Source organism: Lontra canadensis, unplaced genomic scaffold (assembly GCF_010015895.1).
Source record: "Lontra canadensis isolate GAN:19392208 unplaced genomic scaffold, GSC_riverotter_1.0 scaffold147, whole genome shotgun sequence".
Lineage (NCBI taxonomy): Eukaryota > Metazoa > Chordata > Mammalia > Carnivora > Mustelidae > Lontra > Lontra canadensis.
The window spans coordinates 448,231-462,970 of NW_022631141.1; the positions used below are offsets into that span (position 1 = coordinate 448,231).

Here is a 14,740-nt window from a genome sequence, read left to right on the forward strand (position 1 = left end):
GTGCTGTTGCACAACCCGCGACTACCCTGAGCTCGCTCAACTGCTCAAGGGCCGAGCCGGATGGTCTGTGAATTACGTCTCAGTAAAGCCGCTTTTAAAAAAAGATCAGAAGGAATGAACTTGTATGAATTTATAAGAAAATTCGCAGGGGAGCAAGGGTGGCTCAGTGTAAAGCCCTCTGCCTTTGGCCCAGGTCATGATCCCGGGGGACCGAGCCTCGCGTGGGGCCTCCGCCCCTGCTCCCCCTCGCTCGCGCTCCCAAACAAACAAAATCTTGAGGCATCAAAGATAATAAAATCAAACGTCCACGGCCGCTGCGCGGACAGGGGCCTCCTTGCAGGTGGGACAGGGACCCCGCGCAGGCGCTCGCAGGCCCCCAGCCCCGCCCGGGGTCAGGCGAGCGGAGGAGCAGGACAGGAGCAGGACTGCAGCAGGTCCGCAGAGCCGCCCTTCCGCCGCCGAGGGGTCGGGACCGGGCCGCGGGCTCCGGGGCCCGCGGGAGAAAGTTTTCCCTTTCCCGGCGGCCCGGCGCTGGCTTGCTGTGGGCGGGGCGGGCGCTGCTGGGGGGGGGGGGGGGGGGGGGGGGCACCGCACCGCCCCCTCCCCCGCCCGGCCCGCCGCGCCGCACCTGGGCGCCGCCCGGCTGCCCCGCCTCCCCGGGGGGCCGCGCGCGCGGGCGGCCGGGTCACGTGCGGCGGCGGCGGGCCGGGCGGGGCGGCGGCGAGAGCGCAGGAATGCGGCGGCCCGCGGGGGAGCGTCTCTGCGCGCGCCGGCGGCGGACCCGGGGCGGGCGGGCGCGCAGAGGAAGGAAGGGCCGCGAGGAGGCGGGGCCGGCGCGCCGCTCGGGCGGGCGCTTCTCTCAACTTTAGTTTTGGCGTCGGCGGCGAGTTTCTGCCTCAGTCGGGCGCAGCCGCCGCCGCGGGAAAGAAAGGGAGGAAGGAAGGGGCCCCCGGAGGAAGCCGGGCAGCGGGGGAGGGGAGGCCCCGCGTCCGTCGGGGGAGCGCAGCGGCCGGGGGACAGCGCCGGGGGCCGCGGGGCGCGGGCGGGCCTGCGGCGCAGCCTCCCCCCCGGCCGCGACCCCGACCCCGACCCCGTCGCCCGCGTCGCCGGGCAGCATGGATCCCGGGCCGCCGCCTCAGCCGCCGCAGCCCCCGCCGGCCGCCGCGCAGGGCCAGGGGCCGCCGGCCGCGCAGCCCCCCTCGAGCCAGGGGCCCTCGGCGGCGGCCGGGCCGCCCGCGCCCCCGGGGTCGCAGGCGGCGCCGCAGGCCCCCCCGGCCGGCCACCAGATCGTGCACGTCCGGGGGGACTCGGAGACCGACCTGGAGGCGCTCTTCAACGCCGTCATGAACCCCAAGACGGCCAACGTGCCCCAGACGGTGCCCATGCGGCTGCGGAAGCTGCCCGACTCCTTCTTCAAGCCGCCGGAGCCCAAGTCGCACTCCCGCCAGGTAGCCGCCCCGCCGGACGGGCCCGGGCCGCGGGGGTGCGCGGCGGGGTGGGCGGCGGGAGGCGCCTCCCGAGTCCCGGGCCGAGATTTGTTTTCCCTCAGAGTCGCTCGGCGCGGCCGCGGCCCGGGGGGCGTGCTTTCCCCGCTCCCTTTCTTCCTTTCTTTCTTCCTGGGGCTCCCGGGAGGTTGGCGGGAGACGCGGGGGAGGGGGAGGAAGGAAGGCGGGGGGGGGGCCGGGTGGGCTCGCACAATGTGCGCGCGTCCGCGCCCCGCACCTCGGCCGCCGCCGGGACGGGGGGGGGGGGGGGGGGGGCGGGGGGGGGGGGGGGCGCGGGAACAAGGGGGAGGGGGGAGGGAGGGAAGGGAGCCGTGGGGGAGGGGAGGAGAGCGGGGGGCCGGTGGAGGGGCCGCTGGCCTCCGCAAGGGGTGAGTGGCCCGCGGCGGCCGAGCTGCTGGCGGGGAACCCTGGGCCCCCTTTCCTGCGGGGCCTGTGCGGCCGCGCGAGTGTCCTGGGGAGTCAGATAATTGTTCTCTTGTTCAGCAGGGTTGACCAGGGTGGGGGTTGGAGCGGTGCGTGGACTTTCTGGCTCTTTCTCCGCTCTCGAGAGCGCCCGGCGCCTTCTGCGGGCGGCGTCCAGGCTTTCCTGGAAGGCGCTGCGGGGTCAGCGCCCGCGCCGGAGGAAGGGGGTGTCCGTGCGGGGACTCAGGGGGCGCCCTTGGGGAGGGAATTCGGGGGACCGGCTCCCGGGGAGGCATTGGGAAGTCTGGGGCCCCTGCGGGGACTCGGGGGACCGGTTCCGGGGGGGGAACACTGAGGACGGCTGGCCCCCGGTGGGGGATTGAGGGGGCCTGGGGGGTTGGGGCCCCTCCGGGGACTCGGGGGACCGGCTCCCGGGGAGGGGGGAACACTGGGGACGGCCGGCTGCCGGGGGGGACTGAGGGGGGACTCGGGGGTCTGGGGCCCCTGCGGGGACTCGGGTTGGTTTCATGGGGGGACTCGAGGAGCGCCTCCTGGGGGAGCGCGTTCGCCACGCGGGGGAGCGGGACCTCGCGGGGCCGTGGGGCCGGGGGCCGGGGCTGCGTGGCGCCGCCGCGACCCCGCGCGCTGCTGGGGAAGCGATGACTAATCGGCGGCTCGCCCTGGCTCTGGAGTCCGCCCCGGGGACGGAGCGCGGCGTTGGCGCAGGGCGCCCGCTCCACGGCCGGTGCGATCCGGCTCCGGGGAGAGACTGTCGGGAACGGGTTCGCACTCCCAGCGCTCCCCCACATCTGTTTGCTTAGGCCTGCCTTGCTGCTGCTTTTTCTTTTTGGAAAGAACTTGCTTCAGGCTAAACTTGAGCATAGGAACTTTGCCCAAAAGTTAATTGGTTTTCCAAATACTGCGATGCAGTTGGTCCAGTCGGGCTGTAACTTGAGTGGAAAGAAGAGTGAGCGCCCCCATTCCGCTTCCCCTTCCGCTCCTGCTTGCCAGGCCTGTTGTGCGCCCTCCTGCCGCAGACCCAGGGCTTTGGGAACCTGCTGGCGAAGGCCGGTTTGGGGAGCAGGAAGGAGAAACCTGGGAGCTGCCGGCCTGCGCACTGCAGCTTGGCCAGGGGCGGGGGGAGGGGGCTTTTCCTTCTCCCAGGCCTGGAGGTGGGTCCCTGGAGTCATTCCGGGGAAACGTGTGCTGGTGTTGCCCGTTATGGACGACACAGTCGGGTGCGCGCTCCTCGGTAGGGTTTGAAAGCAGAAGACTCGTAGGAGAGTGAGTTTCTCATTTTGTGGCATCCGTAAGCCATAAAGACCCGCAACTGAAACGTTGCAAAATTCTAGTAAATAATCACGAGAATTATGTCCAGCAGCTTATGGATTCATACTCTATTCATAATCTCTAGTTTTGTTTTTAATAAGTTTCTGAAGGAGGGGTTGTGCCTCTGTAAGTTTGATTTTTAGTTCTGCTAGTGATGTCCTAATTCGGGTTTATTCTGATTGGAAACTCAGCAGTGGGGCTGACTTTAAGGCATAAAATACCTCTGCTGATTGCTTCTGGTCTCTAAGGAAATTCTTACTTTAATAATCAAACCCTAATTCTAATGAGGAATTTAGATGGCTGTGCTGGATTGTGAATGGTGTGAATGTGGGTTATAAATACTACTGTCCACAGACGGTTGGCTTAGGTGCGTTCGTGTGTATGTATGTACATATGTACACATGCGCACACGTACGAGAGAAACTCTCACACATGACGGAACTGAGGCTCTCAGAGGTTGGTATCTGTTCACTGTCACAGTAGCCTGTGCGGACTGGAACTCCCATCTTTGGGGTCTGGATGCAAACTTTTTTCTGCCCTTCCACCATTGTAGTTACATGTGTATATTTTTGTTGCGTTGAACTGTTTTCATTTTTTTCATCTGCATAGGAATACATGGTTGGGATTTCATTAGATGTCTTAAGAGCATTTGAATGATACTGAATCTCTTGCTTTCATTAAAAATCACATAGTTTGGCATTGGCCCTGCCGTTGGTCCATGGTGAGAAAAAAATAGCTGTTGTCCAGTGTTTAGGGTTTGGCCTGGAAAGAAACATTAACTACTTAAAAGCTAGCTGAACAAGAAAAGAGAAAGGGTATAGTTACCGTATTCCTTAGGTTGTGTTATACATGGGACATTTCAGAACTCAGAATAGCACCCATACTACCCAGGTCTTTTTAGAAATTAAGTTTTAGGGGCACCTGGCAGGGCTCATTCGGTTGGTTAACCATCTGCCTTCAGCTCAGGTCATGATCTCTGAGTCCCTGGATCTAGCCCCAAGTGGAGCTCCTTGATAGCTGGGAGCCTGCTTCTTCCTCTGCCCCTCCTCCCACCCCTGCTCATGCGCTCTCTCTCAAATAAAGTCTGTTTAAAAAAAAAAAAAATTAAGTTTTAGGGCAGCTGGGTGGCTCAGTCTTTAAGCATCTGCCTTCTGCCTTCAGCTCAGGTCATGATCCCAGGGTCCTAGGCTGCGTCCCCATGTCAGGGTCCCTGCTCAGCAGGAGGCCTGCTTCTCCCTCTCCCTCTGCTGCTCCCCTATTTCTGTTCCCTGTCTTTTGCTATCTCTCTGTCAAATAAATAAGATTTTTTCAAAAAACATTACATTTTAAAATCCAACTGTAGAAATGTTCCATTCATTTTGTTCTATTTTCCTTTAAAATATACAGAAGGCACATCTAATGTGTGCTACGTAGAGCTTAATTTACATGGACTGCTAATCTGTAAAGTTATAAATGTGCGAGTACACTTTAAAATCACACAAACCATTCAAAAATACACACCTATAAACCTATATTCCTTTGTGTCAAACTTTAATTTTTGCATTTGGTACTTAGACATTTGGTTGCCATGAAATCCTGTCAAAGATTAAAGAGACCCTCTTTAAAAATAATTTCTAAGAAATTTTTATCTTATTCTTCCCAATAGGCCAGTACTGATGGGGGCACCGGAGGAGCCCTGACCCCGCAGCATGTTCGAGCTCATTCCTCACCTGCTTCCCTGCAGCTGGGCGCTGCATCCCCAGGGAGCCTAACACCCACCGGGGTGGTCTCAGGCCCAGCAGCGACCCCCACCGCTCAGCACCTTCGACAGTCTTCTTTTGAGATCCCTGATGATGTCCCTCTGCCGGCGGGCTGGGAGATGGCAAAGACGTCCTCTGGTCAGAGATACTTCTTAAAGTGAGTGAACATTGTGGAAAGCTTAAGAAGGTGGTATCAGGATTTAAAAGTCATTTGTTTGTATGTTTTACTTTATGTCAAACTTAGTTTTATCTTAATATAGAGATCCATGATATGTACATATGTATACACATGCACACATAATTTTTTTTTTCATTTAACATGTAATAATTACTTGCTTCAGCTTGGGTTATATCTTAAAAGCTTGATTGATTCTTGGTTCAGAGCCTTTTAATAACCTTTTCTTTTGTGGCAATTTGAATATTCTCATTTTGACTTTGTTCCAAATCTATTAATTAGCTTAGCTTAAAACTGAAAGAATACTATGAAACGTTTCAAATTGTGGGAATTACAGGCTGACATCTCTTTAAATGAACATTTTATTGGCAGAGAAGAACTACAAAATAAGTAGGTCTTCTTTGGGAGTCAGATTTTACAATAGTTGAGGTTGTCAAATGACACATCCTTTAGCCGACGTCTGATGTGATCAATCCCCCCCCCACAATGTAAAGAGAACCAGGAGTTTTCATGTTTATACAGTCGCTCCAGGGCAAACTTCTTTCAAGCTAGCAGGTCCTCAAGACAGAATCCTCTTCTGGGAAAACAAAAACAAGGCCATTGTGGTATTTATTTTTATGAGACTTCTTGTCTTTAACAAAATGGCAAAATTTCATTCAGGCTGAAAAGATCAAAGTTTTTATCCTTTCTTACTTTGAATTTGTAGGTAATACCTAAGTATTTTTATCTGGCTTTTTGGATTTAAGTGTATAAAAAACTTCTTCTTTAATTATAGACTGAAACTGATATTTTTTAAAAGTTGCTTGCTTCTTCTTGTTTAATCAAGTAGAGATACTAAAAAGTTAAAACCAATCCAAGTTTTGATTGAGATTGGTCTTGACAAGTGGACTTGTCCAGCAAATGTAACATCTGTCTCTTAGATCAGATAATACAATTAGTGATCTGTTTCGGTGTGTGAGTCTTAGTAAGTATAGTGCTTGTCTTCCCGGGCAGTGGTGTGTAATGTAACATAGGGTTTTCAGAGAGGCTTGCTTAGAAGAGTGGAGAAAAAAAGTTTCATCTTCAAAAGTTTCTACCGTTTTTTGCCCCCCCTCTCCTGTAACATTTTTCTTCTTTTTAAAATTCGTTTTCTGGTGTCCTGGTATCCATTTCAAAGGGTCAGGTTTCAGCCAGGACAGTAAAGGGCCTGAGACTGGAAAGTCCACACAAGTCTGGCAAACTCATCTGCATGAGCAAGATCTCTGTTCTTAAGCAGACGGCCAAAGTCCATGATTGAAAGAGCTGCTAGCTGTGAGGGATGTGCCTTGAAGGGACACACCAGGTCCTTGAAAGGAAGAAGAAAGGCTGTACTTTTTTGAGCCTCTCCCTGCTGGGCCAGTGCTGACCTGGGGAGGTTTTTCAAACAGCTTAATAGTGTGCTTGCCTCCTTTCTTTGACTGATGCTGTAGCTAAAAGTATGAGGTTCAAGAGCAGCGGTTATGTTCTTCTGCGTCTTTTGTATCTTGTAACAGTTGCTTACAGGTGACATCTGCCTACGTTTTCGTTATTTTGAGTGATCTTGTTATTTTGATCTGAAATAAATACTCTGTATGTCCATTTTAATGGACATACAGAGTATGTCCTCTGAGAAGGAATGAAGAAGTCCTTTCCTCTGAGAAGGAATGTGTCTCTTAATGATATTGATAAAGGGTAGATAAGGAAGGGTAGACACGTCTATACCACACCACCTAAACACCCAGTTGAATGGGTCTGTAGGGAAGGTAAACCAGGCCAAAATGATAGGGAGAGTTATGCCATGTGAAAAATGGTTGTAGGGGGTGCGGAGAAACTTAACTGGGAAAGAAAAAAGAGGAGAAAGAAAACATGATTGTTCTTAACAGATGAAAAGGAGAAAATTAAAAAAACCAAAACCAAAAAGCATGGCTGTTCTTTAGGATTTTGGGGGGACTTTCACATAGAAGTTAAATTGGGCTTATTATATGATAAGAAACACGAAGATTTGGGACTTCATGGACAAATTTTCTCATATCAGACCTTTCAGAAATACAAGGATTTTCCCTGAGGGATAGGTGGAACCATGGATTAGTTGGTGGTTGTGAGGAATTGTAGAGAGGGCCCCTAAATGTTGGTTTGTGGACGATGGCTACCGTGGGCTTATAAAATTTTGTATTCTTCTAAAGGGTATCTGCTTTATGAATCATACATAATTTGGGGAAGTTACAAAAAGTTTACATCCAGTTGTTAGCTATTTTTGTGATTTTTATTGGTTGTATCAGTTGCCATGATTGACTTATTTTTGTGTACTGCACAGGTAAATGAGCTCATTGGTATCTGTCCTGACTATGAGTCAAAGATGATGGTAAATGAACCTTCTTTCGGAGCCAAATTCCTGTTGTCTGAGTTCATTTTTATCCTGGTTGTGATGTTTCCAAGTCAGGCTCTTTTGGGGAACAATATTTATATTTTTCTTGTGTCTGCAGAAGATTCTGTTGCCATCAAGATGTAGAGTGCAGGGGCACCTGGGTGGCTCAGTGGGTTAAGCCTTGCCTTCGGCTCAGGTCATGATCCCAGGGTGCTGGGATCGAGCCCCGCATCGGGCTCTCTGCTCAGCGGGGAGCCTGCTTCCTCCTCTCTCTCTGCCTGCCTCTCTGCCTACTTGTGATCTCTCTGTCCAATAAATAAATAAAATCTTAAAAAAAAAAAAAAGATGTAGAGTACAGATTTACACTAGTTACTTTCTGCTCTTTTAATAATGAAAAATTGTATTTTACTATAAATACTTTTTTATTTTTTTATTTTTATGTACATCTTTTTAGATAATCATTGGAACTAAAGTTTAAGTTACAAAGTATATAATTTTTTGAGGTTTATATTTGGCATGAAGAAATCTGTGAATGGTCCAAACATGTAAGGTGATGTAATTTGATTGAAAACATAGAAATGTTGACTTTGGAAACCAGTTGTTGCCTTGTGACTGTAGGTGGGTGACTTTCTGAAGCCCGTCGGCCCCTCTTCTAGTTTCAAAGCAGCATAACTACTGAAGGGTTATAGGCAGGTGATCATTGCTATTTTTGAAGCCCTCTGTAGCTCAGTGAGATCTGGAGAAAAGATGTTTCTTAGTCTGGCAAGTGGTAAGGTAGGAAACCACATTTATCACCAACACGTATTTGAGCTCTGGTTGGTTGTGAAGTATGTGAAAAATCCTGCATATTACGTGTAATATTTGTGCTCAAGAGTTTACTGTTTTAAAACTGACCTTGTCAACATTGTATATGGAGCTTCTGTTTTGAAAGAATTCTTCTCTGTATTACTCTGAGAATTACTGCCTTCTTCAGCTGTCTCACAGTTTTCCTGCAGGAAATGGTTCTTCAAGTAGGTGGTCAACAACTTCCTATTTCTTTATAAGCTGCTGAATGACTTCCTGAATTAGTATTCTATAATATTTCTGGTTACAAGGAGTGTTTTTTACTTCTCAGATTTTATTTTACTGAATCTGATACCTTGTAACGGTTAATGGTAATAGTTAACAAAGAACTTCTTGTACATAATGTACCATATAGAATTATAATATGGTTTAAGGAATCTCAGTGATCTTAAAAGTTTGTAAATTTGCATTGCCATAATCACGTTCTTCTAATTTTTAAAGATGATTTTGCTTCATTTCTGTTGTCATTCTCTGAATAACTGGCCACAGTGTTTTTAGTCCTTGAAGATTGAAGGTTTCTTGTGGCTGTGATTTGATTAAAAGTTATACTGAGTATCTTGATCCACATTTCAAAAAGGTATTTTTCCAGATATTTTCATCATTGCACAGCATGTAACTTGGGCTGTATTTCAACGGTAAATGAACTTGAATTGCAGATGTCATTGATCACTGTAATTGGTTGCTTCTTTTTTTGCTAGGTTATTTCAGAAGTGTGTGTTCCACTGCCCTAATTAAAGCTACCTCAGAAATGTATTGATTAAAGGAGAGGATTAAACCATTTCCTACTATAATTTGACGTGTGCTTCTCCTACCACTTGCCCAGGGGGAGACTGGAAACACAGCATATGTTACCATAATACAGATTGGATGTGTTAAAAAGGAATGTCTGCGGAGAGAATAAGGGTATCCTGTTTTCCGCTTTCTTGATACGACTAGGGGAACCCCAAGGACTTCCCTTAGAAATGGGAAGCTTGTCATACTGCCATCGAATGTTCAGGAAGCTGCAGAAAGACGACCGTTCGGGTTGCCATCGCAGTCTGCTGGCTGAGGGGGGGGCGGCGCGGGCCTGTGGGTCTTGCTGGGGAGGCGCAGTGGAGGGAGGGGCTGGTGACGCTTCGCCCGGCGCCCCCGAGGAGAGATGCTGGCCCTGCTCAGTGGGTGGGCGGCGAGGAAGAGGAGCCCCACGGCCCGGCACTGGTGAGGGCGGCTGAGGAAGACGGCCGGGAGGCAGCGGATGTGACGAGTGAACGGAACAGCGAGATGGATTTCTTTGCTGAGGAGAATCCCGAGCGGCTCGCGCGGAGCTGAGGAAGGGAGCGGACGGGCGGGCGGCGGGACGCGGCGCTGGCGGCTGCCGGGCGGTGGCTCGTTTTCTCTGAAGAACACCCTTCCGCAGAGCCTCCCGGTAACCGGGACGAGGACACTGGGGAGCCTGTGGGTGGCCGGAACTTGAGCAGACGCGCGCGGACCGCGGGAGAGGAGCGCGTGGTGCGGCGCCGGGCGTTGCCGGGCGGCTAGGCGGAGGACGCGCATGGCCGCCGCAGCGGTGTGGCGGCTCGGCCCGCGGGCGCCGTGAGCCCTTAGGACCTGGCGGGCGGCGGGCGCAGGGCGTCGCTCGGCGTCCGCGGTGAGCCTCAGGGTTTGCCTCGCTCACCGCCTCGGGGCGCGGGCCGGGGGTTGGACTTGCAGGTTGGGAACAGGTGAGGAGCGCGGCTGCGGGGAGGCCTCGCGCGGCGCGCGCTTCCCCGGGCCGGACGGCGGGCGCCGGCGGGGCGGGAGACGCCGCTGGCACGGGCGCCCGCACGGTGCGGGGCGCTGCCCTCTGCCAAGGGCTCGACCCCGTCTGAAGCGGACAGAGAAGTTCGGTCTGCGTCGCGGCGCTGCTTCCCGTTCTCCTTCCCCGGGAATATCTCAGACGAGCAAAAGTGTCCGTTCATCCTCCCTGCGCTCGGGCACGAGGAGCTGGAACCCCGAGCGCGCCCGTTGCTGGCACGTCGTTCGTCCGAATCAGCGGAAAATCCCGGCACAGCGCGGGTGAGGGCGCGTGGACAGTCGCCGTCGCCAGACGTGCGCGGGGCTGCGCTCGCCCTGGGCCGCGGCGGCTCCCGGGCCGGTGGTCGCTGCGCGCCCTCTGGGCGCAGCCGGGTCCTGGCGTGGCGGCGCGGAGGTGCGGGCTTGGTGCACGCTCTTTGCTTCCTCTCGCGGCCGCTTCCTTAACCTAGAGTGGGGGGCGAAAGGAAGGTCTTCGAGTGACCAAGAAGGGCGGCCAGGGAGGTGCGCGCTTTGACGAAGACGGTGCGCTTCGGGGTGTGCGGCCGCGAGGGCTTCGCTCAGTGCGGGTCTGCGCTCGGCACGCGGGCGGGGCCGGAGGGTCGCTGCGGCTCGGGCTTCCCGCGCGTCGGGAGGTGCCTTTGACGCCGAGCAGTTCTGGGGAGCACCTACCCCCCATCTGGGAGGTGGGGGTGAGGTGGGGGTTGTCCTCCTCTGTAGGACTGTGGGGTTGTGTTTTACATTCACAAAATTGTGCTCCCTCTTCCTCCTCCTCCAGGCAGCAATCAGAGGTGGTGGATTTTTAGTAAAGTATTTTCTTTGATTATAAAAGTGACGTGTTCATTAGAGGGAATTGGAAAATTCCGGAAAGGAGAAACTAGGGGCAGAAGACCTAGATTCTGCCAAGGAGAGGAGTTTGAAGAGTCTCATTATCAGCCTCACTTATAAACTTGTGTTTTGATATTTAATTATGAGGAAAATAACATATACATAGATTGAGAAAGTCCCTTAGTACGGTAAGGTTTATAAAGAAGAAAGGCACTTCTGGCCCACTTTTCTCTATCTCTGGCTTGGATTCTTCCCAGGCAAACACTTGGAACTCCTTTGAGATCTTTCCCCTCCCCACAACTTAAGAAAACGCCGTATTTATAAAATGTGCAGCACTGCTGTTTCTTAAAGTTTCTGCATCTCCTATAATCCTTCTTTCCTTAATCCCTCTAGTATAATTTCTGTAATTTTCTTGTTAGGTACTTCTACGGTGTAAAGGCTCTTTCCGGCTTGCGTGAAGCTGAACTGTATAATGTATATGAGTTTCTGAATAGCTTTGGTATTTTCTTGGAATTGTTAATTGCCTTCTTTTTTCATTAGTGTTTCTGTTTTGCCCCCTTGGAAACAACCCCGAGTACTTCCTTTGTCTTTGCGCTCTGGATTAGGATGATTGCTTCAGAGTGGGGGGGCTCCCCTCCATCTCCTCCTGGCAAGTCCCCGCATTGCTCTGGTCTGCTGGGAACGGTGTTGACTGTTTCTCTTGGTTTGCCCACTCTTACAGTTGTCTCGTCCTTCAGGAATTTGCTCAGAAAAGGGGTGGGTGGTAGGTAACTGCACTGAGATCCTGTGTGTCCAAAAATAATTCTGTCTGTTGACATTTGATGGGCAGTAGGTTGTAGAATTCAAGGCTAAGATTATTTTCCCTTGCAGCTTTGAAGGCAGTGCTCCATTTTATTTTAGCTTCCAGTTTTCTCATTGAACAGTTTAACCCATCTTGGTTCCTCTGGGGATTTTAGTATTTTTTTCTTTTTATCTTTTGGTGTGGGGGGGGTTCTTAAATTTCAAGATATGCCTTGGTATGTACATTTTTTAATTCAGTGTAAGGATTTCACGGCTTAGAAAGTCAGGTGTCTCTTTTAGGTCTGCGGTGCTGGTGCCCAGCTTGTCCCTGGGTCCTGGGAAAGATTTCTTTCATCCATTCTTGGATGATTTCTTCCAGTCCCTTCTGTTTTCTTCTCTTGAAATTCCTGCTCATCAGTATAACTCTTTAATTTTATCTTCTCTTGTTTTTCTTCCCGTATCCTTTTGTTATACCTTCTGGAAGTTTCTTTTAACTTTAGCTTTCAATTTTTTAATCATTGTTTTGTTTGTTTTTTTTCCTGGAAGCTCATCATTCTTAATTTCCAGGAATTCTTTTTCTAAGCTCATTGTTCCATTGCAATTTTTAATAACATGCAGTTCTTACTTCACGGGTGCAGTGATAGAACATCTTCTCTGGGGATTTTATAGTGGGTGTGGTTTTTTTGGTTTTGTTCTTTCCCCTTTTTTTCTGAGCATGGTTGACATAGTGGGTGTTTATTTTTTTTTCTTAAGATTTTATTTGAGAGAGAGAGCTTGAGCTGGGGAAGGGGCAGAGGCAGAGGGAGAAGCAGACTCCCCGCTGAGCAGGTGGGCCCACGAGGGCTGGATCCCAGGAGCCCGAGATCATGAGCTGAACGGAAGACAGACGCTTCACCGACTGAGCCTCTGGGTGCCCTGTTTTTTGTTTTTTGTTTTTTGTTTTGTTTTGTTTTTTGTTTTTTTCTTCTGTTGCTTTTAGAGTCATATAGCTGGGACCATCCAGGCCCTCAAGTTGTGCAGGGCACTAAATGTCCCTTCTCCTGTAGTGGGCAGTGTCTGCAGATGGAAGCCTGCCATCCTCTCCCTACCGAAGAGCGCGGATGCTGGTGGGTCAGGCTGATGCCTGTGTTCCGGGGCACAGTAGCTTGCAGCTTCGGGGGCTGCGTCCCTGCTCTTGGCTGGGCCCGGCTCGGAGTCCAGAGCCTCTGGGTCCGTTTCTCTTTGACATAAATTTCCATCTCCTGCTTGGGCTGGGAGGAGAGTGTGCAGAAGTTTTTTTAAAAGTTGTAGGTAGCATGAGTTTTTGTGAATCCGATTTGTAATTACTAGGTCAACTGTGTAAAGTTGCTGCACTCCTGAGCTTCAGCCAGTGACTGCTGACAGCTTCATATGACTTGACCTACGTATTATGGGATCACTTTTTTTTTTTTTTTAAGATTTATTTATTTGAGAGGGAGAGAGCATGAACAGGAGAGGCAGAGGTGGGGAGAGAGTGTCCAGTCAGCTTGACTCTGAGCGTGGAGCCCGATGAGGGGCTCGATCTCACAACCCTGAGGTCATGCTCTGAGCCAAAACCAAGAGTCCAGTGCTTCACTGATGGGGCCACCCAGACGCCCCTGCAGATCACTTTTTAATGAATACTTCAGTAAGTGCTATTACTAGACAGATGATAATTTAGTCACATCTGTCCCCTCAGTGACAGTTGTGCTAGTTTACGTCAGTTGTGCTAGTTTACGTCTTCATGTGTTAGAGGGAACTGTATGCTTTGACAAGGGAATAGGCATTTTGCTCCGAGGGCTCGGATTCTGAAACCTTGTGCGGGGAGAGAAGCATGGAAGACCTCACGTCCGTTTCTGCCTGTGACTGTGGGGATGCTCCTGCTTGTAGGTCATTTCCAAGTTCTTTGTCTGGTGTACACGGCTGTAAAGTAAAACGGCCTCACACAATTATCTCGTGTCTTCCTCCCCCTGGTTTGCATTGGTATAGATGGTCTTAGGGTAAAGAAAACATTTGTGGATATCTACATGGCTTAGATATTATTGGTGTACTTGGGTTGGTTCACCCCAGAGGTATATAACTTGGTTTTATCTTAGTTTTGGCAGGTGCTTTTCCCTGGCATGTACTCATTTTTCAGTAGGTTATTGTAGATGTCTGTCATAAGACAACACAGAATATTTTCTACCTGTGGTTATAACCATGAAGTGGTTAGAATTTCATGCAAACTGGGTTTAGTTTTGAATAGATTCACCCACAGTAGTGACTGAGATGTGTTTAAGCCCCTTTGTCGTTGACGTCATTGAATTTATCAAGATCCACTTTTTCAAGAGCCTCTGCCTTGATTAGGTAAAAATCAGTTACATATGGAAATCTTTTGTGGAAGATGAGGAAGAAAACCTTTTAAAAAAACCACATAGGGGCGCCTGGGTGGCTCAGTGGGTTAAAGCCTCTGCCTGTGGCTCAGGTCATGATCCCAGGGTCCTGGGATCGAGCCCCCCCGTCGGGCTCTCTGCTCAGCAGGGAGCCTGCTTCCCCCTCTCTCTCTGACTGCCTCTCTGCCTGCTTGTGATCTCTCTCTCTCTGTCAAATAAATAAAATCTTTAAAAAAAAAAAAATAAAATCCTACATGACCAACACAAAACCAGACCAGAGCACTCTAGCCATCAGAGAACAGTGTGAAATTATACCAGAAAAGGGGATAATTCTGGATTGGAAAAGGTATTAAAATGTTGTATGGTGTAGAAAAATAGAACAGAATCAATGTATCTTAGTTTAAACATGTAGAGTCAAGAAGTATATTAAAAGTAGCCAAATGCTAAGGTTAGGAAAGAGCTTTAGGATTGGAGATTGCTGAGACCTGCCTGGAACTAATCCTTACCAGTAATGGGGGTCACAGTTAAAATATACTGAACCCTCCTGCATAACTTTTTTTTTTTTTAAAGGCCCTCTAGGGACGAGTTGGCCAAAATACAGATGTTTCTGTTTTTCCTCTACACATGTTCAGACTGAT

The 14,740-nt window shown here is 50.8% G+C and overlaps 1 protein-coding gene across 4 annotated transcripts in view; it reads left to right on the top strand.

Annotated features, from left to right (window-relative positions):
- Positions 1 to 1,108: 1,108 nt before the first annotated feature.
- YAP1 (Yes1 associated transcriptional regulator) overlaps positions 1,109 to 14,740 on the top strand; it is a 107,494-nt gene continuing 93,862 nt past the window's right edge. For all 4 annotated transcript variants that reach the window (XM_032844065.1, XM_032844067.1, XM_032844066.1 and 1 more), the window contains exons 1-2: positions 1,109 to 1,448; positions 4,882 to 5,132. In XM_032844065.1, the coding sequence (XP_032699956.1) occupies positions 1,116 to 1,448; positions 4,882 to 5,132 (584 nt within the window). In that variant the 5' untranslated portion in view covers positions 1,109 to 1,115. The remainder of the gene's footprint in view (positions 1,449 to 4,881; positions 5,133 to 14,740) is intronic.